Raw genomic sequence first — 27,847 nt, 5'->3', positions numbered from 1 at the left:
GCAGAAGCAGTTTCAGAGCTCACTCAGGACTGGGAAAACTTTATGTTCCCACCAGCCAAATAAAAATATCTCCTAACATAAGTGTCATTCTCAAAAGGGTACTTGTACCAGTATTAAGACCAATTAGGACTACACTAAAGGCTGTGGGGACCCTCCTAACAAAGCAAGAAAGCAAACCTCAAAAGGATAAAATTGATTACAAGTGACTTAATTGTATCCCAACACACACACACACACACACACACACAAGAGGATATATATATCGAGACAGGGTCTCACTCTGTTGCTGTGGCTAGAATGCAGTGGCATCATCATGGCTCACTGCCACTTCAAACTCCTGGCTCAAGGGATCCTCCTGCCTCAACCTCCCAAGTAGCTGGGACTACAGGAGCATGCCACCATGCCCAGCTAATTTTTCTAAATTTTGGAGAGATGGGGTCTTGCTCTTGCTTAGGCTGATCTCGAACTGCTGACCTTAAGTGGTCTTCCCGCCTCAGCATCCCAGAATGCTAGGATTACAGGCATGAACCACGGTTCCCAGGCTATTTCCTGAAATTTTTTGCCCATCCTTGCTCTGCTTTTTGTGAGTACAATTATACTTGTATTAGGCCACTTTATCAGCTCATTTATGTTATGCTCATCTTTTCCTGTTTTTGTTTCATTTTAGATAATTTCTATTATCTACAAATTTATTAATCTTTTTTTCTATAGTGTCTAATATGCTGATAATCTTATTCAGACTGTTTTTCTTTTCAGACATTATATTTTTCATCTCTGGATGTCTCTTTGTGGGTTGGTTTGTTTGTTGTCTTTTAAATTGGCAACCTTTTTTTTTTTTTTTGAGACAGAGTCTTGCTCTATTGCCTGGGCTAGAATGCAGTGGTGTCATAATAACTAACTGCAACCTCAAATTCCCACTCTCAAGCAATCCTCCTGCCTCCTGAGTAGCTGGGACTACAGGTGTGCCACCATGCCCAGCTATTTTTATTTTTTGTAGAGATGAGGTCTTGCTATATTGCCCAGGCTGGTCTTAAACTCCTGGCCTCAAATGATCTTCCTGCCTCAGCCTCCCAAAGTGGGAGGTGTGGCCACTATGTCCAGCCAGTGTTTTTTTTTTTAATTTTGGTAAAAAAAATAACAAAATTTGCCATCTCAAACATTTTAAGTGTACAGTTCAGTAGTGTCAAGTATATTCACATTGTTGTGAAATAGATTTTTTTTACATTTTTTATCTCTCTCCTTAAAATGCTCATCCTTCTACCTTCTTGAACATATAAACTATATACTATTTAACATTCTTCACCACTATTTCTTTTTTTCTTTTCTTTCTTTTTTTTTTTTTTTTGAGACAGAGTCTCACTCTGTTGCCTAGGCTGGAGTGCCGTGGCATCAGCCTAGCTCACAGCAACCTCAAACTCCTCGGCTCAAGCCATCCTCCTGCCTCAGCCTCCCAAGTAGCTGGAACTACAGGCATGTGCCACCATGCCCAGATAATTTTTTCTATATATATTAGTTGGCCAATTAATTTCTTTCTATTTATAGTAGAGACGGGATCCCATTCTTGCTCAGGCTGGTTTCGAACCCCTGACCTCGAGCAATCCACCCACCTCGGCCTCCCAGAGTGCTAGGATTACAGGCGTGAGCCACTGCTCTGGGCCAAGAGATCCTATCTTTAAAAACAGAAAAGGAAAAGGAAAAAAAGAAGAAGAAAGTGGAATGTAGTCAAGCAATTCTTAAAGGGAAATTTATAGTATCAGATTCTTATATTAGAAAAAAAGAAAAATCTGGAGACTACAACAAAATCTCAAATCAACGACCCAAACTTAAGAAGCTGCAAAAGAAGCTAAAAAAGAAGAAAAAAACAAAATCAAATGAGAAGGTCAATAAAATTGATAAACCTCAATCTGTAGCAGACTATCTTGCCAGTGAAACAAGCATATAAGGAGTGAAAATTATTGTTTTTTTTAATTTAAAGTTTCTGGAAATTGTTTAATGGGCACAGAACAAAGAAATATTTATTCAAGAAAATATAATCAATCTTTGTAAGAAAAGGAAGAGTCTATTATGGCCTTTGAACTATAACCACTCTCATCGCCACCCCTCCCCCAACTCAGAGTGATGTCCCCTTTACTTTACACAGCTATGCATGCGAAGACCAGGGTCTCTGTCATCTCTTAGCTTCTAGTCTAAGGTGACATTTTCTGCATGGGAGGACTGGGCTTCCTTACCCTACATTAGTCCCTACTTGCAGGGCAGATGCTCTACTCCAGTTTGTGGCAGGCTGAGAATATTAGGGCCACAGTAGCCCTCCCCCCAGCTTGCTCATAGGGTGCAGGTTCCAAGCCAGGCGGAGTGTTATGACTGCATTATTCCTCCCTCAAAATTCGTATGCTGAAGCCTTACTCCCTAGTATTTGGAGATAGGGTGTTTAATATGGTAATTACATTAAAATTAGGTCACTAGGGAGGGCCTAATCCAAGATAACTGGTGTCCTTATAGAGGGAGAAAGTTTAGACACAGATCTGTACTTACGAAAGACCATGTGAAAAAACAAGGAAATGATGACCATCTACAAGCCAGGAGGAAGACATCAGAAGTGCTAACCCCTTGATCTCACATCTTTCACCTACAGAATTATGAAAAAATAAATTTCTGTTGCTTAAGCCATCTGGTCTGTGGTACTTCGTTATTGCAGCCCTAGCAAGCTAATGCAGATTTTTTTTTTTTTTTTTTTTTGAGACAGAGTCTTGCTTTGTTGCCCAGGCTAGAGTGAGTGCCGTGGCGTCAGCCTAGCTCACAGCAACCTCAAACTCCTGGGCTCGAGCGATCCTTCTGTCTCAGCCTCCCGAGTAGCTGGGACTACAGGCATGCGCCACCATGCCCGGCTAATTTTTATATATATATATCAGTTGGCCAATTAGTTTCTTTCTATTTATAGTAGAGACGGGGTCTCGCTCTTGCTCAGGCTGGTTTTGAACTCCTGACCTTGAGCAATCCGCCCGCCTCGGCCTCCCAGAGTGCTAGGATTACAGGCGTGAGCCACAGTGCCCGGCAGCTAATGCAGATTTTGATATCAGGAAGTGGGATGTTGCTATAACAAACCATAAAATGTGAAAGTGGCTTTGGAACCGGGTAGAAGCTAGAAGAGTTTTGATGTGCATGATTTAAAAGTAGCAGAACTTGAAGATTTGAAAAATTCTCAGCCTATTCATATTGAAAAAAGTAATAAAGAGGCATATATACTAGAGAGAATATTAAATGTGTGGCTGAATAATCATTCTTTAGATGGTGTTAAACAGTGAGTTTGAGCTGGCAGACAGAAGAATCAGAGAACTTATTGATAAAGTAATAGAAATTACGCAGTATGAAAAAGAGAGAGGAAAAAAAATGAAGAATAATGAACAGGGCGGCGGCCGAGGAGGAGGAGAGCACGGGGCCGCGGAGAGCGGCTGAAATGCTTGTTCTCCAGGCCCGGCGCGCGGGACTCTGACGCGGTTCGCCAAGCCCTGTCCTCCGACGGCTGGGCCGGGCCTCGAGCGCCTGTTCACTGCTGCTCCCTCGCGCAGAGCCAGCGCCAGGTCTATCCATACTGATGGAAACGTAACTGGAAGTGACTCTGATGATAAAATCAAGAACCACCAGGCAAGATCATGCAGTAGGAAACCTTGCTTCCAAATGAAGCTTCCCTTTACAACTGTTTCAGAGAATGAATTAATAATTTCCTGAGAAATCACTAAATACTACTCTGAGAGGTTTTAGAAATAAACAGGTTATTCGTATAATTGGCCTTAAATGAGGTGAGAGTGAAGAGACTAGAGCCATCTCTGGAAAACATCATTACCCCATTCCTGTGGAAGCTGCCTCCGGAGCAATAGATTTGACCATATCTGTTTTGAGAATTCATTATGAGCAAAGAAGTCTCCCAGGTGTGAAGTTTTTCAACATGAGTGGCCTCGGGGACAGTTCATCCGACCCTGCTAACCCAGACTCACATAAGAGAAAAGGATCACCATGTGACACATTGGCATCAAGCACTGAAAAGAGGCGCAGGGAGCAAGAAAATAAATATTTAGAAGAGCTAGCTGAGTTATTGTCTGCCAACATTAGTGACACTGACAGCTTGAGTGTAAAACCAGACAAATGCAAGATTTTGAAGAAAATGGTCGATCAGATGCAGCTGATGAAGAGAATGGAACAAGAGAAATCAACAACTGATGACGATGTACAGAAACCAGACATCTCATCAAGTAGTCAAGGAGTGATAGAAAAGGAATCCCTGGGACCTCTTCTTTTAGAGGCTTTGGATGGATTTTTCTTTGTTGTGAACTGTGAAGGGAGAATTGTATTTGTGTCAGAGAATGTAACCAGCTACTTGGGTTACAATCAGGAGGAATTAATGAATACCAGCATCTACAGCATACTACATGTGGGGGATCATGCAGAATTTGTGAAGAATCTGCTACCAAAATCACTAGTAAATGGAGTTCCTTGGCCTCAAGAAGCAACACGACGAAATAGCCATACCTTTAACTGCAGGATGCTAATTCACCCTCCAGATGAGCCAGGTACCGAGAACCAAGAAGCTTGCCAGCGGTATGAAGTAATGCAGTGTTTTGCTGTGTCACAGCCAAAATCAATTCAAGAGGATGGAGAAGATTTCAGTCATGTTTGATATGTATTGCACGACGATTACCTTGGCCTCCAGCTATTACGGGTGTAGAATCCTTTATGACCAAGCAAGATACTACAGGTAAAATCATCTCTATTGATACTAGTTCCCTGAGAGCTGCTGGCAGAACTGGCTGGGAAGATTTAGTGAGGAAGTGCATTTATACTTTCTTCCAACCTCAGGGCAGAGAGCCATCTTATGCCAGACAACTATTTCAAGAAGTGATGACTCGTGGCACTGCCTCCAGCCCATCCTATAGATTCATATTGAATGATGGGACAATGCTTAGCGCCCACACCAAGTGTAAACTTTGCTACCCTCAAAGTCCAGACATGCAACCTTTCATCATGGGAATTCATATCATCGACAGGGAACACAGTGGGCTTTCTCCTCAAGATGACACTAATTCTGGAATGTCAATTCCCCGAGTAAACCCCTCAGTCAATCCTAGTATCTCTCCAGCTCATGGTGTGGCTCGTTCATCCACATTGCCACCATCCAACAGCAACATGGTATCCACCAGAGTAAACCGACAACCGAGCTCAGACCTTCATAGCAGCACTCATAGTAATTCTAGCAACAGCCAAGGGAGTTTTGGATGCTCACCTGGAAATCAGATTGTAGCCAATGTTGCCTTAAACCAAGGACAGGCCAGTTCCCAGAGCAGTAATCCCTCTTTAAATCTCAGTAATTCTCCTATGGAAGGTACAGGAATATCACTAGCGCAGTTCATGTCTCCAAGGAGACAGGTTATTTCTGGATTGGCAACAAGGCCCAGGATGCCAAATAGTTCATTCCCTCCTAATATTTCGACATTAAACTCCCCTGTTGGCATGACAAGTAGTGCCTGTAATAATAGTAACCGATCTTATTCAAATATCCCAGTAACATCTTTACAGGGTATGAATGAAGGAACCAATAACTCTGTTGGCTTCTCTGCCAGTTCTCCAGTCCTCAGGCAGATCAGCTCACAGAATTCACCGAGCAGATTAAATATACAACCAGCAAAAGCTGAGTCCAAAGATAACAAAGAGATTGCAACCATTTTAAATGAAATGATTCAATCTGACAACAGCTCTAGTGATGGCAAACCTCTGGATTCAGGGCTTGTGCATAACAATGACAGACTGTCAGATGGAGACAGTAAATACTCTCAAACCAGTCACAAACTAGTGCAGCTTTTGACAACAACTGCCGAACAGCAGTTACGACATGCTGATATAGACACAAGTTGCAAAGATGTGCTGTCTTGCACAGGCACTTCCAACTCTGCCTCTGCTAACTCTTCAGGGGGTTCTTGCCCCTCATCCCATAGCTCACTGACAGAGAGGCACAAAATTCTGCACCGACTCTTACAGGAGGGTAGCCCCTCAGATATCACCACTTTGTCTGTTGAGCCTGATAAAAAGGACAGTGCATCTACTTCTGTGTCAGTAACTGGACAGGCACAAGGCAACTCCAGTATAAAACTAGAACTGGATTCTTCAAAGAAAAAAGAATCAAAGGACCATCAGCTCCTACGCTACCTTTTAGATAAAGATGAGAAAGATTTAAGATCAACTCCAAACCTGAGCCTGGATGATGTAAAGGTGAAAGTGGAAAAGAAAGAGCAGATGGATCCTTGTAAAACAAACCCAACCCCAATGACCAAACCTGCTCCTGAGGAAATTAAACTGGAGTCCCAGAGCCAGTTTACAGCTGACCTTGACCAGTTTGATCAGTTACTGCCCACGCTGGAGAAGGCAGCACAGTTGCCGGGCTTATGTGAGACAGGATGGATGGTGCGGTCACCAATGTAGCCATCAAATCGGAGATCCTGCCAGCTTCACTACAGTCCACCACTGCCAGACCCACTTCCAGGCTAAATAGTATGTGTTTGGGACAACACCTCATTTTAAATGTTTAGTGGTAATATGGATTAGCACTTTGGCTCTCACCATTTTTACATAGACCTTTTGCTTACAAATGAAATGTGTTTTCATTTTCGCCACTACAAATAATTCAGTTATATTTAGACATATGAACTTCATTCATTATATGCATTTTAAATTATAGCATGACCTGTACCGTTTTATAATTAATGGTCAGGTGAGCAATTCATGTTAAGGAGAGCTATTTTGTGTTCTTACCCAAAACTTCCCATAACAGCTCTTTTAGAAATACAACATTGGGTCAGATTATGTTTCCTAAAGTGGCTTCCTTGAACTAGAAAAAAAGGATCTGTACTAAAATACACTGGGCAAATGCCACATGTCACATACATTCCTCTTTTGAAGTTTCACAGTGCCTATTAAAGATTTTGAGAAGTCTTGTATCAAAGAACCTAGTTGAGATTTCTTTAACCTAATATTTCCCAAACTTTCTTGATTATGAAATTCCTTTTCTCAAGTAATACATGTTACCCCACAGAATGAGTTTTCCATGAGGTATTGTTTAGGAGGCAACCGTGTTAAAACATATTCCTGTTGTTCTAACCCAGGTTAGCATTCTCCTAATTAAGAGACATTTGGATAGTATAACACTTCAAATTCATGAAGATAGGACTGTCAGATTTTTTAATCTATCACATTTTGATGTAAAAAAAAAACAGTATCGTCAGGTGGGATAATCCTTACCTGTTACTCCTCTTGGAGTGCAGATGAGAAAATGATGATTGGAGTTCGCATGATACGTGATTATACGTCTCTGCGTAATCAGAGCCTGCAACACTCTGATTGCTCCTATCTGATTCTTCCTGAAAAAAAAAAAAAAAAGAAAAGAAAAAGAAAAAAAAAACAGTGATAATAATTCCATTATGTGACCTTGAAATTAAAGGAAATTAACCAGCTCACTTTCAAAAAAAAAAAAAAAAGAATAATGAACAGATTTAGAGGACTGTGGGGCACCATGAAGCACACGAACATACGTGGAATGAACATTCCAGAAGGAGAGGAGAGAGAGAAGAGCAGAAAAATATTGACTATGTAGTGACTGAAAACATCCCAATTTGATGAAAAACATTAATCTATACATTCAAGAACTCAATGAAGTTTTAGAAAGATAAATGAAAAGAGAACCATACCCAGACAATAGTCAAATATTGAAAGCTGAATGTATACATCCAAAGGAACTGAGGGCAAGAATTCCAGAAGATACTTGTTTCCAACTGCTTATAAACTGATGAATGAATAAACAAAACGTAGTATACACATAGAACCAAATATTAACTCACAAAAAGGAATGACGTTCTGATACATGTGACAACATGGATGAACCTTGAAAACATTGTGCTGGGTAATATCAGCCAGATACAAAAGGACAACTATTACATGAATTAGAGGGTACTAGAGGCTCAGAGGAGAGGGATTGAGGACATATTGTTAATGGTTACAGAATTTCTGTTTAGGGTGGTAAGAAAGTTTTAGAAATGAGTCGTGAAGGCTGCACAACATTTTGAACGTAATTAATGCTACACTTAAAAATGGTTAAGTGGGGCCAGGCATGGTGGCTTATGCTTGTAATCCTAGAGCTCTGGGAAGCAGAGGCAGGAGGATCACTTGAGGTCACTTGAGTTTGAGACCAGCCTGAGCAAGAGTGAGACTTCATCTCTACAAAAAATACAAAAAGTAGCTGGGCAAGTTTGCACACACTTGTTTTCCCAGCTACTTGGGAGGCTGAGATAGGAGGATCACTTGAGCCCAGGAGTTTGCGGTTGCAGTGAGCTACAATGACGCTACTGCACTCTAGTAAGGTCAACAGAGCAAGACTTTGTCTCCAAAAACAAAAAACAAAAAAACAAAGTTAAGTGGAAAATACTACATTTTATATGTGTATGATATATACATGTATATACAGGTGGTCCCCAAGTTACGATATATATTCCTGAAAGCATCTTTAGGTCAGATTTGTATGTAACTCAGATTCCTGGTGAACAGTATGTCCCGGCCCGCGGGACCTTCTGTTACTCGTGGGGGCGAGGGGGACCGTGCCTGAAAGAGATGGGCGAGAGAAAGAAACGAGACCAAGCAAATGGTTGTCAAGGTCTACTTTACTTGGATTTTTAGTAGGTTTTATATACAGAAACAAGGAAGTAGAAACAGAAAAATAGAATGGGGGAATGATGAGGCTTGGGTGTGGGCTAATCAGCCCCAATCAGCATCTCAATGGCACCGAAAGCTGTTTGTGATGGATCACTCAACCCCAACCTGGCAGGGTGTCGGGAACAATTACAGGTAGCATGCCCTGGAGCAAGCATGTCATTCTTCTCAGAACTATAGCTGGAGGGCTGGGTGCTATTTTCATCTTAGGCTATTTTCCCTGTGTAGGACAAGTCAGGACAAGTCGTTGGAATGTGGAGGGTCTTAGTCTCCAACAACAGTACATATACGGTGAGGATTAGCTGGAGACATCACATTTCCTAATATCAAATTATAGTATAAAACTATAGTAAACCAAACAGTGTGGTACTGGCATAAAAATAGACACATACACTCAGTATAACAGAATAGAAACCCTAGAAATTAACCCATGGATACGTGTATTCTTTGTGACAAGGCCACAAAGAAAACACAATGGGGAAAAGATAATCTCTTTAGTAAATTATGTTGAAAAACTGGATATCCATGAGCAAAAAGAATGAAATTGGATCCATTTCTTACACAATACACAAAAATAAACTCGAAATGGATTAAAGTCTTAAACATAAGGCCTGAAACCCTAAAACTCCTAGAAGAAGACATAGGAAAAAAGCTCCTTGACATTGGTCTTGGCAATGTTATTTTGGATATGACATGAAAAGCATAGACAACAAAAACAAAAATAAATAAGTAAAATTACATCAAACTAAAAAGTTTCTGCATAGCAAAGGAAACGATCAACAAAGTGAAAAGGTAATCTATAGAATGAGAGAAAATATTTGCAAACCATATATCTGATAAAGGGTTAATATTCAATGTATACAAGGAACTCATACAACCGGATAGCATAAAACCAAATAACCTGACTATAAAATGGGCATGGGACCTGAATAGACATTTCTCAAAAGAAGACATGCAAATGGCCACAGGTAGATGAAAAGATGCTCAACATAGGTAATTTTCAGGTAAATGCAAGTCAATACCACAGTAAGATACAATCTCATACCTGTAGGATGGCCATTATCAAAAAAAAAGCAAAAGATAACAAGTGTTATTGAGGATATGGAGAAAAGGGAACGTTTGTACACTGCTGATAGGAATGCAAATTGGTGTAGCCATTATGGAATACAGTATGTTGGTTCCACAAAAAAAATTAAAAATAGTGCTATTATATGATCTCACAATCTTATTTCTGGGTATTTAGTCAAAGGAATTAAAATCAGGATCTCAAAGAGATATCTGCACTCCCATATTTATTGCAGCATTATTCACAATAGCCAACATACGGAAACAACTTAAACATCCATTAACAGATGAATGGGTAAAGAAATTGTGATATATTGTAAAGGAAATAAAAATCTCAGGACCATCCCCCCTTCAACTCCTTATGCAACAAAGAAGGTCAAGGCTGGAGGCTGAGTCATGCAAAATCTCCTTCCAAATGAATAGCTGTTATTAACATCATCCATTAGTCAAATACCATGGTTATAGATTTACTTGGGTTCCTGATCCTTCCCTTCCGTATTTGTGGCCCACTTACTAGGGTATGCTCTGCAATGCTGGGTGGGCCTAAGTGCTGGGGTGCCATGGAGACTGGCCCAGAGCAGAAGGCCTGCCCTCACAGAGCTGACAGCTTTAGAACAAGGAGTTCTTGGAAACTAAAAAAAATAATAATAACTATGAGTTAGTCAGGTAAGGGGCCTCAGGCATTTGCCATGGCCTGCACCCACAGATCATTCATAAGGAAATTCCTTGCTGGTCTCCCATAAGCAAATTGAAACTTTGGGGCTAGATACTAAAACTAAAATCTGCTTGATTCCACATGAATCATGTCGATTATAGGTTTATCTTCCCACATGCAGAACAGAGACAAGATCAAACATTCTGCCACCCACTGGGGACATCTGCAAAATTGGTGCTTCCTTCACTCATTTTTTCTCTTCTAACATTCTCCTTATGTAAAATATAGTCTCATAAGAATGTAACCATTTTGTTTCACTGCCCACCCCCTTCTTCTTTGTTTCTTTCTATACCCTTTAAAACCTGAGTTCCCAAATCCTGCTTTGGAAAAACAACCACAGTTTGTCTGTGGTTTTTGTTTTTCATGGGTTCGTCCTCAACTTTGGCTTAATGAACCTCCATGACTGAGACCTTTGCTTCAGTCACTTATTTTGGGTTGTCAATATACATGTAATGTAATATTATTTGACCTAAAAAAGAAGGAAATCCTGCTATTTAGGAGAAGGGCCTGGGGGGCATTATGTTAAGTGAAATAAACCAGACACAGAAAGACAAATACTGTATGATTCCACTTACATATAGACTCTAAGATAGTCAAGCTCATAGAAGCAAAGCTCATAGAATGGTGGGTGCCAGGGGCTGAGGGAAGTGGGAAATGGAGAGGCAATGATTAAAATGTACAAAGTTTTGGTTATGTTAGAAATGACCCACAATGTTGTTAAGAAAATAGACACTGCAAACTGTCTCAGTAAGGCAAAATTTTTTCTTCTGATCAGAAGGGCACCGATCCTCAGCAAGAGCAGCCGGCCAGTGAGCTACAGGGGGGGTTCCTCCCCTTTCTATACCTAATGCAGACCTATGGCTGTGTCTCATCCCATTGGCTGGAATTTCCACTGCACAATCTTCTTCTTACCCGATTGGTTAAGGTGTGCTGCTAAGACACAAAGGAAGAGGAGGTAGGGGGCTCTCAGTGTAGTAAATATTTAAAGTTGGTAGGCTAGTTAGGCACAGTAAGGTATGCAGAAGTGTTTTACTTCTTGATACTTTGGCAGAAATAATCAAGCCAAGGTTATCTCCCCCTACAGTTATGCAAGGTAAATAAGTTCTGTGGATCTACTACCATGCTTCCCTGAAAATAAGACAGGGTCTTATATTTATTTTTCCTCAAGAAGACACCCTAGGGCTTATTTTCAGGGGATGTGTTTTTTTTTTTTTTTTAAAGTACGGTACAACAACCTACATTTATTCAAATAGAGTTAAGTCGTCTTCTTCTGAAACATCATCATAACTCTCCAAACCCTGAATTCGATCCTGAATTTCTTGTGACTCCTTTAGAACCATTGGCCCCAATGTCTCATGTCGAGCAATAGAGCTCTCATGGGGCAGATGAGAAGGGCTGCTCGTCTTCTTTACCGCTCCACAACGAAATGCACGGGTTGTGCAGATACGCTGCGTAGCCGCGCCCATCACTAGGTCTTATTTTGGGGGTAGGGCTTATATTGCGCAATTGCTTAGAAATCCTGCCAGGGCTTATTTTATGGGTAGGTCTTATTTTTGGGGAAACATGGTATGTGGCATAGTGCCTATAAGCTAATAGTGCTGTACCGTATACTTAAAATTGCTAAGAGTGTAAGCGCACCCCAAAGGCCATTCAGACTATATCGCTAGGCTAGCTAAAGGGAAGCCATTTTGCCTCCAGCATGCTTTTGGCTTGTTCTGTCTTAAAAGTTTACAATTAACCTGATTCTTGCTTATACAGGTGTCAGGCGCAAGATTAGAAAATGACCTTGAAGAAAAACAGATCAAGACTCCGAATAGGCCAACCACAGACTGCTGATGACAAGATTCACCAGACAACCTATTGTTTGCTAATAACCATGCTGACTTGAACAAAGTTTGCTTTCTTCCACGAACCCCCTTCATCCTTTCCCTTTATGAGGTGCTCAGTAAGCAGAGAAAGATGAGACAGTTTTTGAGATAATAATCCACCATCTCCTTAGGCTGCCAGCACTTGAATAAACTACCTCTCTTCACTCACCTCTCATGTTTGCTTTTTGCGTGGCAGGCAGCAGAACCCATGTGCTTGGCAACAAGTGGGTCTATCTCATGTTAAGTGTTCTTAACAAAATAAACAAAAGCAAACACCCCCACAATAATAATAATAATAAAGGGGATGGTAGGAAACTTTGGGAGGTGATGAGTATGTTTATGGTTTTGATGGTGGTGACAGTTTCAGGGGTGTATACTTGTTCCTAAATTCATGGAGATGTAGACATTAAATATGCACAGCTATTTATATGTCAATCATACCTCAATAAAGTGGTTTAGAAAAAAGTTTTGCCTATATACACATTTTAAAATTTCTACTGTGAAGATTTTTTTCTTCTATTACATATTCTAACCAGCTATTATTATATCTTGAAAAACCATTCCTTTTGGATATTGATTTAGACGTTGGCTATATTGCTCAATTTAGTAATTTTTAAATAGCTTTTATTGAGTTTTCCCTTTGTACAATCATACTATCTGAAATAATTTTGTCTTTTTTCAATTATTATATTTATTCCATTCCCTTACCTGGGAGAGAGAGATAATTTAATTAGAAGAGTGAGGAAAGACTCCTTGGAGGATGCACGGCCGGGTGAATCTTGCAGGAATAGTATTAATAGCATAGATACCTCAACTTGAGCTGTCCTACTCCTCACCAATAAAGTGATTGGTGGCGCCTGAAATTCTACATATTACATCATAGAAAATTTCACAAAATAGTGATTTTGGAATATGTTATGTTCATAGTAAGAGCTAAAGATAGTTTTATTTTCTCTATTTTGTTGTGATGTTTCACAACAAAATAACTTAAAAGCCTAGCAAAAATGTACACTAGTACATCAAACATGAGCCCCATTATTATCATTTTCAATAAATAAAAAATTTAACATTTTTGAGGGCCCACAAAATTCTCACCATGCAAATCTGGGACAAGAATGATAAAAACAGTGCGAATAAGACCCCAAATCCCTCTGCACTCTGGTTACTGTGTCTATGAGAGTGTAGTTTGTCCCTTTTTAAGCTTTTGTTCACTAGCTTCCCTCCCAATCTCACCCTAAGTATTGTGTGCGGTATAGCCTTTGAGTATCTTCACTGAATCGTAAACTTCTGAAGGTCAGGGCATTTTGGTTTTGAGTGTTTCTATCTCCTGTCCCCTTCCCAGATCCTACCATGTATTAGATATGCAATAAATTCCTTGAGTAAACTATATTTTAAACCGTAGAGCCACCCGCACAGAAAAGGGACCATCTAGCTTCCTGCTTAAATCTGTACTATTGCAACATGGGACCATCAATGAGTATTGTCAGTTCAGGGATGTGGTGGATTCTTGGTGACAACTGAATATTTTCCTTTCCAACTAACGTTTAAAAGAGAAGGGGAGTTGACTCCCAACTCACACACTGGCTTAGCCCCAACTGGAAATATAGCAAAAGCTGGACTGGCCTCTCCCAGTCCAGCCCTTCTGACTTTTACCAATGGAGACACCTTGGCAGAGGAACCAGGGAGCCTCTGCGGCTGGGTACCGCTGGTTTGCGGTCTTTTCTCTACCGTGCTGGCTGAGCGGAGGACTGAGCCAGGACCCAGGCCCGGCCGCCAGCCCGGCCCCGACAGCGCCCCCCGCAGGATGCGCCCCGACGGCGGGCGGGAGAGCGCCGCGGGACGGCCGGGCGGGGCAGGCGCGGCCGGGCCGGGTGGCGGGGAGAGAGAGGCTGGCGGCCCGCACAGCTCTCGGCCGCGGCCGGCGCGGGCGGAGGGAGAAGCCCAGGCTTTGTGACGCGCGGGGGCGGGGCCGCGGGGGCGGGGCCGGGCCTGGGCGCGCCGGGGGCGCGCGGAGCCGGCGGAGGGCATCGCGGCGCCCGTTGGCGCGCACGCGCCTGAGCGCGCGCCCGGTGGGGCGGGCCGGGACTCGCCGCTCACACGCCCTTGGGCCGGGGCCGGGCGACCGCTCTCCCTTCCGCTCCCTCAGTCGGCGGGGCCGTCGTATGTGCGGCAACATCATGTCTGCTCCGCTGCCTGCCGTCGTGCCTGCCGCCCGGAAGGCCACTGCCGCGGTGAGTGGCGGAGGCTGGGGCTCGGAGGGGCCCGCCGGGCCCACCGGCGACTGCCCTCGCGTGCGGCGGGCGCTGCTGGCCGGCGGCGCCGGGGTGGGTGCGGGCGGCGCGGCCGGCCTGCGCGGTGTGGGCGCCCGGTCGGGCCGCCGCGGGCCGGCTCCCCAGGCCTCTGCATTGCGGACGCCGTGCGCGGGGCCCCGCCGGCCGGGAGGTCGGGCCGCCGCGCGGGTCTGCCGCTTCGTGCAGGAGGGGAGGCTCGGCACGCGAGGAAATCGCTTTACTGCCTCGCCCTGCACGCCGGCTCTCAATGAAAGAAGTTTGAAGATTTAGTGTCTTATGAGATTAGAGGTGGCTTTCTGGGGGAAAATTGTGTATGAGAGCTCAAACTTATTTTTGCCCCCGGAAGCTCCTTTTCGTGATGGAAAAATTCTACTGGATATGTGAGACTTATGACTTGGAAGAGACAAACTGTTTTTCCTAGAATATGATAATTTGCACTTGAGACTGCCTAACAGGGACCTCTAAGGACCAAAACCCCACGTTAATTACCTTAGGAACTAAAGGGAGAGAAGCCAGTTCGTTTTTTGGTTTTTGTGGGTTTTTTTTTTTTTGCCATTTAAAAAGATCTGTAGAGATTAACTTGCCAAAGATAGTATTGTGTAATTCTCTCGTAGGTTTTAAGAACCTTCATTACGTTTTCAACCTTAAGCAAGGCTAGTGTGTAACAATTCTGTGTGGGCTTATTTAGGCATTGTTTATTAATTTTTACTCTTCTCTTCTAGGTTATTTTCCTTCATGGACTGGGGGATACCGGGTAGGTGTCATTAATAGTTACAGTAATGAAACGGGGTCATGCAACTCTCCTTACTAGGTCAAAGGTTTAACGTTTAAGGACATTAAAAATGTATTTAAAATGATTGATTGTGATGTTAGTTATAGTGCAATAAGATACAATCTTTTTTGAAAATCTGAGTTTTCCCCTTATTATCTTGAATTTATCATCTTTCAACTTCTGTTTCTGGAACATATTAAAATTGCAAATTCCTCCTTAAGTTGGTTTGGATATTGGATACCAGAGTTTGGTGGAATGTTACTAGAGACAATGTGCCATTGAGAGCTTTCCAGGGGAGTTAAAATTTCAGAGCAGATTGAGGAGAACTAGTTGATTTTGGTAAGAGAAACAGTAGCAACAAAAGGCATACCTACAGCATTCTGAATGAGGATTAGGTGTTCCCCCAAAAGAGAAATCAGTTGAAAGGCAGGGGGGGCAACTCAAAGATTTATTTGGAGGCTTATCAGACACATTTTGTTGTACTATAGCTATATGATTTATCTTTTACTCAGGCTTTTTACACATTGAGAGATTTTTGGGTTTTTATAATATCTAACTTAAATTGGGGATTATCTGTTTGAAACTCAGGCAAAATATGAATGCTGTTTAAAAATTGAAAAATTGGAGGAAAACTGAAGATAAGTAAATTTTGATAAAGTAGTAGGAAAACCCTAAGTCTTCTTTAAAATGAGGCATTGGGGTAGATTATTAGAGTAGCTGGAATTACAGGTGCACATCACGACGACTGGATAATTTTTAAAACTTTGTTAGAGGGTCTCACTGTGTTGCTCAGGCTGGTTTCAAACTCCTGGCCTCGAGTGATCTTATACATACATACCTATGATAAGTTTAATTTATAAATTAGACACAGTAAGAGATTAACCACAATAATAGTAAAGTAGAACAATTATAGCAATATACTGTAATGGAAGTTATGTGAATGTGATCTCAACATATTGTACTGTACTCATCTATTTTTGGGTGGTGGTTGAATGGAGATAACTAAAACTTTGGAAAGCAAAACTGGGGATGGGCAGGGAACTATTGTATTTATTAAGATATAATTCACATACCAAAAAATTCACCCTTTTAAAATATATAATTCAGTAGTTTTTAATATATTCATGAAGTTGTGCAGCCATCTCCACCACCTTAATTCAAGAATATTTTCAACATCCTAAAAAGAAATCTCACATGCAGTAGCAGACTACTCATTCCCCTCACTGGCAACTACTAATCTCTGTTTCTATGGATTTGCTTATTCTGGGCATTTCATATAAATGGAATCGGACAATATTTGGTATTTTGCATCTGGCTTTTACTTAACAAAGTAAAAGCCTTTTTCAGTCTCATCTATATTGTAACATTTATCAATACTGCTTTCCTTTTATTGCCAAATAATCCACATTTTTAGCCAGGCTTGTACCTGTAGTTTTAGCTACTTGGGTGAGGTGAGAGGATCCCTTGAGCCCAGGAGTTTGAGTCTAGCCTGGGCAACATAAAGAGAACCATCCCTTTAAAAAAATTCTCATATAAAAAATTCATTCATCATTTATCATGTTGATTAACATTTAAGTTGTTAATATGTTTCAGCTATTATGAATAATGCTACTCTGTACATTCATGTACAAGATTTTGCATGGCCATATTTTTTAGTTCCCTAGGGAATATACCTTTGTATGGAATTGCTGGGTCAGTGGTAACTGTATCTTTAACCCTTTGGTTTTTATAGTGACTACACCATTTTACGTTTCTATTTTTTTTTTATTTTATTTTTTATTTTTTATTTTTCTTTAAAACCTTGGTCACTCTTTGAAATTTTACGTTTCTACCAGCAGTATATGAGGGTTCTGATTTCTCCCCATCATTAATTAATACTTGTTATTATCTTTTTGAGTTGCATTTCCTAATGGCTAATGATGTTGATTGAGCATCTTTTCATGTGCCTGTTGGCCATTTGTAAATTTTTTTGGAAAAATATCTATTCAAATCCTTTGCCATTTTAAAAATTGGGTTGTTTTGTGTTGGATTTGTAAGAACTCCTTATATATTCTGAACAGTAAGACTCTTATCAGATATATGATGTATAAATATTGTCTTCCATTTTGTGGGGTGAGTTTTCAGCCTTTCGATAGTATGTTTTGAGGCACAACAGTTTTTAATACTGATGAATTCCAGTTTATCTTTTTTCTTTTGGTTACTTGTGCTTTTGGTGTTATAGCTAATAAATCATTCCCTCATCCAAGGTAGTGACATTTTACACCTTTTTCCTTCTAAATGTTTTGTAACTTTATCTCTTAAATTTAGGTCTTTGATCTATTTTTAGTTAATTTTTATGTATGGTGTGAGGTAAGGGTCGAACTTCTTTATTTTGCATGTGAATATGCAGTTATCTCAGCTACATTTGTTAGAAAGACTATTCTTTTCCTATTGAATTGTCTTAGCACCTTTGTCAAAAATCAATTGACCATAACTGTAATGTACTTTCAGTGTAATCCACTGATCTGTATGTCTATCTTTATGCCAGTACCATATGGTCTTTTTAATATAGCATTGTCCTAAGTTTTGAAATTGGGAAGCGTGAGTCCTCTTACTTTGTTTTTCTTTATTGAAATTGTTTTGGCTTTTCTGGGTTCCTTCCATTTCCATATGAATTTTAGTGTGCCAATTTTTGCTAAAAGGTTAGGTGGGATTTTGACAAGAATTGCCATGAATCTATAGATCTATTTGGGGATTATTGGTATCTTAAGAGTATTGTCTTCCCATTCATGCACACAGGATATATGTTTATTTAGGTCTCTAATTTCATTCAATGATGTTTTGAAGTTCTAATTTACAAGTCCTTCACTTACTTTGTTGAATTTATTCCTCTAAGTATTTTATTCTTCTTTATTTTTCCCCCCACTATATACTGAATAAGTATTTTATTCTTTTGGATGCTATATTAAATGGAATTTTGTATTAATTTCATTTTTATATTGTTCATTGCTGATGTACAGAAATGTACCTTTTTTGTGTATTGATCTTATATCCTGCAACCTTACTGATCTCACTTATTGGCTCTTAGGGTTTTTTTTTTTTTATTATTTCATAGGATTTTCTGTATATAAGATTACAAGATACTCATGAGAGAGTTTTTCAGTCTAGATGCTTTTTTTTTGTCTTTTTCTTGACAATTTCCCTGGCTAGAATCTTCAGTAAAGTGGTCTGTTACACTGATTGATTTTCTTATGTTGAGTCACCTTTGCATTCTAGGGATAAATCCCACTTGGTCATGGTGTATAATCCCAATTACATGATGCTAGATTTGATTTGCTCGAATTTTTTGCTTGTTTTTTGAGGATTTTATATCTATCTTTCTATGGGATATTGTTCTGTCATTTTCTTTTATTGTAATGTGTGTCTTTGTCTGGTTTTGGTATCAGAATAATAGCAGCCTTATAGAATAAATTAGTGAGTGTTCTCTCCTTTTTTTTGTTTGGATGAGAGGATTGGTGTCCATTCTTCTTTTTTTTTTTTTTTTTTTGAGACAGAGTCTCACTTTGTTGTCCAGGCTAAGAGTGAGTGCCGTGGCGTCAGCCTAGCTCACAGCAACCTCAAACTCCTGGGCTCAAGCGATCCTCCTGCCTCAGCCTCCCGAGTAGCTGGGACTACAGGCATGCGCCACCATGCCCGGCTTATTTTTTATATATATATCAGTTGGCCAATTAATTTCTTTCTATTTATAGTAGAGACGGGGTCTCGCTCTTGCTCAGGCTGGTTTTGAACTCCTGACCTTGAGCAATCCGCCCGCCTCGGCCTCCCAAGAGCTAGGATTACAGGCGTGAGCCACAGCGCCCGGCCCATTCTTCTTTAAATATTGCTAGAAATCTCCATGAAGCCATTTGGTCCTGGGCTTTTGTTTGTAGGAAATTTTTGCTTTTGTTACCCCCAAGACAGAGTGTCACTGTGTTGCCCAGGCTAGAGTGCCGTGGTGTCAGCCTAGCTCACAGCAACCTCAAGCTCCTTGGCTCAAGTGAACCTCCTGCCTCAGCCTCCTGAGTAGCTGGGACTACAGGCGTGCACCACCATCCTTGGCTAATTTTTTCTATATATTTTTGGTTGGCCAGTTAATTTCTTTATATTTTTAGTAGAGACGGGTCTCACTGTTGCTCAGGGTGGTCTTGAACTCTTGAGCTCAAATGATCCACCCGCTTTGGCCTCCCAGAGTGGAGTGCTAGGATTATAGGCACGAGCCACCACGCCTGGCCTGTAGGAAGTTTTTGATTACTGATTCAGTCTCTTTACTTAGTATAGGTCCATTTAGATTTTATTTCTTCTTGAATCCATTTTTGGTAGTTTGTATCTTTCTAGGAATTTATTTATTTCATCTAAATTATCTAATTTATTACCATATAATTGTTCATAGTGTTCTCTTTTAATCCTTTCTATGTGTCAGGTTAGTAGTAATGTCCTTTCTTTGATTCCTTGTTTTAGTAATTTGATTCTTCTATTTTTCCTTGGTCAGCCTACCTAAAGATTTGTCATTTTTGTTGATCTTTTCAAAGAACCAACTTTTGGTTTAGTTGGTTTTTCTCTGTGGCTTTTCTATTCTCTATTGCATTTATTGTCACTCTGATTTTTATTATTTCCTCCTTCTGCTTGCTTTGGGTTGAGTTTTAGTATTTTAAAATGGAAGGTTAGACTGTGGATTTGAGATCTTTCTTCTTTTTAAATATAGGTGTTTACAACTGTAAATTTCCATCTGAGCATTGCCTTTGCTGAATCTCGTAGTTTTGGCTGCCACTTGTGTTTACTTTTTTTAAATGGTTAGAAAAAGTTAAGAATAATATTTAGTGATATGAAAAGTATATGAAACTCAAATTTTAGTGTCCGTAAGTAAAGTTTTGTTGTGGAGCACAGCCACATCTATTTGTTTGCACAGTGTTTGTGGTTACTTTTATCCTAGAGTGGCTGGGTGTAGTAGTTGCAGCAGACACCTTCTGGCTCACGAAGCCTAAAATATTGACTGTTTTGATCCTGTGCAGAAAGCGATAACCCCTGTTGTAGAATATTTTTTGATATACTGATGCTCCTCGACTTATGATGGTTATATCCTGGTAAATCCATTGTCAAGTTGAAAAATCATTAAGTTGAACCATTATAAGTCAAGGACTGTGAGTATATTCATACCATGAAAAATTGAGCTTTTCATTATAATTTTTAGCTTACGTGAGAGAGCTGAATACACTGGAAATAATGTTCCTAAAATGATGATATTTATCATTTGATTTTCCAGTAGTTTCCTATGGGCTACATGATAATATCCACATAAAAACACAGCAATCATGGCTCTTCACCATGTGGTCTTGGCCTGCGTTATCTGAGATGGCTTCAACTTCTCTTCATCTCTGATTTTTAAATACTCTTTTAGACTAATTTAGCAATATCCAAAGGCCTAAAGTTTTTTATATTTTTGTGACATTACCATTTTTAGGAATTTTTCCCAAAGAAAAAATGGAATCTGCAAAAATTTGTTTATGAGTGTACAGTGAAAATTTTATGTGAAAAATTTGAAACACCAAATTTCTAGAAATAGAAGAATATTTGATAAATCAGAATTCCAGGCCAGGCATGGTTGTAATCCTAGCACTCTTGGAGGCCAAGGTGGTTGGATCACTCAAAGTCATGAGTTCGAAACCAGCCTGAGCAAGATCCCATCTCAACTTAAAATAGAAAGAAATTAATTGGCCAACTAAAAATATACAGAAAAAGTTAGCCGGGCATAGTGTGGTGCATGTCTGTAATCCCAGCTACTCGGGAGGATGAGGCAGATGGATTGCTTGAGCCCAGGATTTGAGGTTGCTGTGAGCTAGGCTGATGCCATGGCACTCTAGCCTGGGCAACAGAGTGAGACTCTGTCTCAAAAAAAAAAAAGAATTCCAGCAATTTAAGTGGGAAAAGTATATTCTAAAACTGTAAGCCTGAGCAACTTAGCGAGACTTTGTTTCTACAACAATAGAAACTTCTTTAGCCAGGTGTGGTGACACATATAGTCCCAGCTGCTCTGGAGGCTGAGGCAGGAGGACTGGCAGGAAGATTGCTTGACCCAAGAGTTTGAGCTGTGATGAAGCTACTATACTCCAGCCTGGGCAGCACTCTGAGACCCTGTCTCAAAAAACATAAAATAAAACTCTTGATATAGTATAGTCCCATAAAAAATAAAAACTAAGATGTAATTACTGTTCCTTTTTTTTTTTTTTTTAACAATTGTTTCTTGACTGTACCACTCCATGGGCTTTTAATTTTCTTTTTTTGTTTGTCTTTTCCCCTAAATTGTAATACGGAATGAAACCCACTACAGTGTGTATATGTGTATGTATTGTGGGGAAAACATGGTTTATATCTTATGGCTTTTCCTCTCTATAGAGATTCCCATAGCTGAAATTAATCTTCTCTTTCTCTTCCTTATTTTGACATTCTTCATAACTTGTTTGTAGTGCTTAAATTTTGATTTGTATGATGGTATATTTATATCTTGTTTCTCCTACTAGATTGTAGGCTCACTGAGGACACAGTCCATATCTAATCTTTGTATCTTTCATGCATGTAGAATTTTTTTAAATTTTCTCATTTCTTTTTTTAAACATATCTTCTATAATAGAAAGGGCATTTTCTTGTGCTGTTGTATTGGGCTAGAGCTGTTGGCTAAAGTCTGTGCATATTGGTGGGGAAAACAGTGGTGTATGTGGTTAAAACATAAACAAAAGTAGTTCAGAGTAGCAGCCTATCATAGGAGAAAGCACAAAATAGAAATGAGTTATTAATATAATAATTGTGGTATTGCAGTTTTAAGCAGAATCATGAATAGTCGAAGTTGAATGTGAAATATAGTTGCATTGTCTATATGTTTGAGTTGAATAATTGAGAGGCAACTCTTCAGCAGCCTCTGTTACACTAAACAGGGCCAAGAATTAGTGAGTATACCCAAATGCCTTTGAACAGCAGTGTATACCCTAAAGCTCTTGTACTTTTTCACAGTGAATTCCAACTTTTTTATTCTTAGCCTAATGTATATATGCATACAGAAAGTGATAAGAATTCAAAAAGCCAGTGGTATAGAATTCTTTTGTATGGAGAAAATAGGTAAGGCTTTATTGTATTAAGAACAATTCTAGGCCAGATATAGTGGCTGAAGCCTGGGCACAGCCTCTAATCCCAGGTGGGAAGATTGCTTGAGGCCAGGAGTTTGAGACCACCCCCACCCCTCCCCCGCCCCATTCAAAAAAAATTTAAAAATTAGCCGGGCTTGGTGGCACATGCCTGTCTGTAGTTCTAGCTATAGTGAGCTATGATCACACCACTGCACTCTAGCCTGAGTGACAGAGTGAGACCCTGTCACTAAAAAATCTATAATAATAAAAAAGTTTTAAAAAGAACAATTCTAAAATTAATACCAAATTTAAAATTTTATTCTGTTTGTCTAATCACCATTGATTCATGTCTTCTCAATATACTTTTTAAAATGGCTTTACTTTGTAAACTATAAGAGAGTAAAGCAGTCAGCTACCTTAGCCAACCATGGTAAGTAAAGCTTTTGTTATATGTAGTAATGTTTTAAGGAAAATAACTGAACCTATATTTCATTTTGGACTTTAATAGGTGGAAGATTGTTTCCTAAGTGTAGTTTCTTAGTGGCCATGCATTCCCAAAGCTGTAATTAGCTGAAATAATAACCATGATGTTTGGGGCTTGTTTAGTTATACCTGTGGTCATTAGCACAAATCCTGAAATAGAAAATACAGTAATGATATACTTAGAAATTGAAAAAGAAGGCCGGGAGCGGTGGCTCACGCCTGTAATCCTAGCACTCTGGGAGGCTGAGGTGGGAGGATTGCTCAAGGTCAGGAGTTCTAAACCAGCCTGAGCAAGAGTGAGACCCCGTCTCTACTATAAATAAAAAGAAATTAATTGGCCAACTAATATATATAGAAAAAATCAGCCAGGCATGGTGGCGCATGCCTGTATTCCCAGCTACTCGGGAGGCTGAGGCAGTAGGATCGCTTGAGCCCAGGAGTTTGAGGTTGCTGTGAGCTAGTCTGACGCCATGACACTCACTCTAACCTGGGCAACAGAGTGAGACTCTGTCTCAAAAAAAAAAAAAAAAAAAGAAATTAAAAAACATAGAAACAGAAACATTTACATAAAATCAGCATTGGCAATGACCATGGAAATAACATTTTGTAATGTGGCTATACTGTTATCTTTTGTAGGGGCAGCAGATAGGTTTTATAAAGACCGAGCCTTGCTCTATCAACTAGGCTGGAGTGCAGTGTGCAGTCATAGCTCACTTCAGCCTCAAACGCTTGGGCTCAGACAATCTTCCTGCCTAAGACCCTCCAGTAGTTGTGACTACAGGTGTCTGCCACCATGGCCAGCTAACTTTTTATGTTTTGTAGGGAGGAAGTCTCCCTAAATTGCCAGGCTAGTCTTGAACTGGCCTCGAGCAATTCTGCTGCCTCTTCCTTCCAAGGTGCTGGGATTATAAGTGTATGCCACTGTACCTGGCCAGTTGTATACTTTAAATGCTGATTGGATCACTTTGTTGAAAAGGTCTCTAAATGTCAAGGCTCTAGCAGAGTGTCTTGATTGCTTGGTAATGTCTACTGTGGGCCCACCATCTGGGAGTGGTAGCCCATATGCCATGTATTTACCATTGCTACATAATATTGCTTATTTTACACATTAAAATGTAAGTGTACTGTTTCCAAAGCTAACTATATACATGTATTGTGAAATATTCCTAATTCTGAAAATATGAGACAGAAAACTTAGTGATTATTAACAATGAAAAATAAATATATTCAAAAAAGATATCACAGTCAAGTGAATAAATAGCCTGTAATAAATTGAAGTATAAAACATAAACAGCAATGAAAAACCAATTAAAGGGGTTGTTTAACATAGACCTGTAATAATATGCTTGAGTCACTTAATACTGCACATATTTTTACATTTCTCTTAGCAGATGGCAGAAGCTGATTCTATCTGCAGAATCTGTAATCCTGTCTTAAAATGATTTCCTAAATCTTTTCAGACTTATCTCAGGGAAGCCAGCTCATTTCCTTCAGCTTTCTCTCTTTTATTGCTTACTGCAAAGTCAGTAGAGTCTAGATCAGCACTGAGCAGCAGGTAGCCCAGAAAAGGCCAAATTCAGACAACTCCAGTGACCCTTAGCTGAATACGGATGCTCCTTAACTTACAATGAGGTTATGTCCCGATAAACCCATCTACACTGGAAAAGTCGAAGAGTATACTGAATGTGTTTTGCCTTCGCACCACCATAAAGTCAAAAAATCTTAAGTCGAACCAGCGTTAAATCAGGGACCCTCTGTACTTCACTAGTAGTTGAATCTGGTAGGTAGAGGATAATTTATCAGTTGGTTTGCAACTGTTACGCAGTTCTAAACTCAGATCAGTCTAGAAACCTTTTTGACTTGGATGTCCTATTTTTAAAAATTATCTTGAAAGTTATATTGGATTGTAATATAGTCAAATATCAAATCTTAAATGTTCAGCTGGATAAATTTTTTTTTTTTTTTTTGAGACAGAGTCTCGCTTTGTTGTCCAGGCTAGAGTGAGTGCCATGGCGTCAGCCTAGCTCACAGCAACCTCAATCTCCTGGGCTCAAGCGAATCCTGCTGCCTCAGCCTCCCGAGTAGCTGGGACTACAGGCATGTGCCACCATGCCCGGCTAATTTTATATATATATATATATATATATCAGTTGGCCAATTAATTTCTTTCTATTTATAGTAGAGACGGGGTCTCGCTCTTGCTCAGGCTGGTTTTGAACTCCTGACCTTGAGCAATCCGCCCGCCTCGGCCTCCCAAGAGCTAGGATTACAGGCGTGAGCCACCGCACCCGGCCAGCTGGATAAATTTTTATATACACAGACCCATGTAACCGTCAACCTGATGAAGCTATAGAACATTTCCAGTTCCCTTTCCCATCCATACCCTCCCATCCCCAAAGGTAACCATTATTCTCACTTGCATCCCCAAAGGTAACCATTATTTTCACTTCCATTACTGTAGTTTTGTCTGTTTTTGGCCTTCATATAAATGGCGTCATATGGTATAGCTCCGTCTGTGTCCAGCTCCTTTTGTCCATTATATTTATAAGATTTATCCATTTGAACATAATTTTTTATCATGCTAAACTCAAAAATTTTTTATAAATGTGTACTTTATACTTTTTAAAAATTTTTATTTATTTATTTTTAGAGACAGGATCTTGCTCTGTTGCCCCAGGCTAGAGTGCAGGATCATAGTTCACTGCAGCCTTGAACTCCTGGGCTCAAGCAATCCTCCTGCCCTAGCCTTCCAAGTGGCCTGTGCCACAGCACCCAGTTAATATGTCCTTGTGTATAAAGAAATTCCATATTGCTGTCACAGAGCTTCCCCATTGTTCCATTGTGTGTGCTCTCAGTCCTGTGTCTGGTTTCACCTGCCACAACTCCCCATATATGTATGTATATGGATAGATATAGATATATAAACTCATCTATTGATTTTTTTTTGACCAAATAATACTCTTTTTTGCAGAAATATTAACATCTCAAGGTTCCATAGAACATATTTTGGAAACCATTAAGTTGACTGCTACTATAGGAAAGAAAAAAAAAGAAACTCAAGTATACATTCCACTTGTGGTCCTCTCTACAATATGGAGAATGTAGGTCAGGTGTCCTCAAACTACGACCCGTGGGTGTTTTTGCTGCCTCTGCCTGTCCCGCTTAGCAGCCAACTTGTCCTGGACCCACAGTGCGCATGTGTGGAATGTGTGCTGTACTCTCCAATGGCCCTCCAACGGTCTAAGGGTCAGTGAATTGGCCCCCTGTTTAAAAAGTTTGAGGACCCCTGATGTAGGTCTTTTGCTGTCCTTGGTATTATAAAGTATAATACCTCTGCTTCAAGGTGGAAGCAACTGCTTGCCAAGTGCTCCAGCAGCCTCTCCTGCTCTGGGAATGATTACATTCAATTTTCAACCATTCCAGGCACACAACGGCCACAGTGTCAACACCTACAACAGACAGGCATGTTAGAGGATGGTTGTTTTTTTTTTTTATTTTTTTTTTTTTAGCGTATTATGGGGATGCAAGTGTTAAGGTTACATATATTGCCCATCCTTCCCCTCCCTTCTCGAGTAAGAGCTTCAGACGTGTCCATCCCCAAATCATCTGTTGATTAAGAGTGTTTTTGTAACTCTTGAGATCAACATGCTAATGTCATCTTCCATCACCTGTAAGTACTCTTGTGTGTATTTCCCATGTACAAGGACACTTCCACATAACCACCATACCACACTCCAAGTTAGGAAATCAGCATTGACTCAACACTGCCATCCAGTCCACAGTGTCTCTTTCCTTCCTGGTCCAGGATCCCTTCCAGGAATATGTGTTACTTTTAGCTGTCATATCTTCAGTCTGAAACAGTTTATCAGTTTTTCTGTCTTTCATTTCTTTTATAGCCTTATGTTCTTCGCATTCTGTAGAATGATCCTGAACTTGGGTCTTTCTAATGATTCCTCTTGAATGGGCTCAGTCATGCATTCTTTGTCTTTATTTTTGGTAACAGTTTTATTGACGTGTAATTCATATACCACACAATTCACTCGTATGTTATTCAATGGTTTTAAATATATTCACCACAAGTTGTGCAACTATCACCACAGTCCATTTTAGAACATTTTCATTACCCCAAAAAGAAACTCTTTAAATATCACCCCAATCCCCCTTTGTCCCAAGCCCTAAGCAACTACTAATCTACTTTTATCTCTATATATTTTCGTGTCCTGGACATTTCGTATAAATAGAATTGTGCTCTATTGAGTAAATATACTGCATTTTGTTTGTTCATTCATCATTTTTTTCTTCTTTTCTTTTTGAGATAGGATCTTGCTCTGTCATCCAGGCTGGAGTGCAGTAGTGTGATTATAGGTCACTGCAGCCTTAAACTCCTGGCTCAAACAATTCTCCTGCCTCAGCCTCCCAAGTAGCTGGGACTACAGGCACATGCTACCGTGCCTGGCTATTTTTTTAAATTTTTGTAGAGACAAAATCTCGCTTTGTTGTGCAGACTGCTCTCGAACTCCCAGCCTCAAGCAATACTGCCACCTCAGTCTCCCAGAGTGCTGGGATTGGGTGTGAGCCACTGCACCTTGCCCATATTCATTCATCATTTATTTGATGGATGTTTGGATTGTTTCCACCTTGAGGCTGAGTAATGCTGTTAAGAACATTTGTGTACAAGTGGTTTTGTCCAGGCATATGTTTTCAGTACTCTTATGTATAGACTTAGGAATAGAATTGCTGGATCATGTATGTTTGCCCTTTTGAGAACCTGCCAG

The 27,847-nt window shown here is 40.1% G+C and overlaps 1 protein-coding gene, 1 non-coding gene and 1 pseudogene across 4 annotated transcripts in view; all 3 read left to right on the top strand.

The window, feature by feature from the left end:
- The first annotated feature begins 3,551 nt into the window (after positions 1–3,551).
- Positions 3,552–6,575, top strand: LOC142871970 (nuclear receptor coactivator 1 pseudogene; annotated as a pseudogene).
- A 686-nt stretch (positions 6,576–7,261) lies between these two features.
- LOC142872069 (U8 small nucleolar RNA) lies at positions 7,262–7,398 on the top strand. Its single transcript, XR_012920310.1, has one exon. It is a non-coding gene; the product is annotated as a U8 small nucleolar RNA (small nucleolar RNA).
- Positions 7,399–14,375: 6,977 nt separating this feature from the next.
- The window catches only part of LYPLA1 (lysophospholipase 1), a 37,207-nt gene continuing 23,735 nt past the window's right edge, over positions 14,376–27,847 (top strand). The window contains exons 1-2 of one of the 3 annotated variants that reach the window (XM_012789279.3): positions 14,376–14,624; positions 15,407–15,438. In XM_012789279.3, the coding sequence (XP_012644733.1) occupies positions 14,556–14,624; positions 15,407–15,438 (101 nt within the window). In that variant the 5' untranslated portion in view covers positions 14,376–14,555. The remainder of the gene's footprint in view (positions 14,625–15,406; positions 15,439–27,847) is intronic. The other 2 variants (XM_012789278.3, XM_012789277.3) reach the window with 2 other exon arrangements.

Source organism: Microcebus murinus, chromosome 7, assembly GCF_040939455.1.
Source record: "Microcebus murinus isolate Inina chromosome 7, M.murinus_Inina_mat1.0, whole genome shotgun sequence".
NCBI lineage: Eukaryota > Metazoa > Chordata > Mammalia > Primates > Cheirogaleidae > Microcebus > Microcebus murinus.
This window is presented reverse-complemented; position numbering and strand designations above follow the sequence as displayed.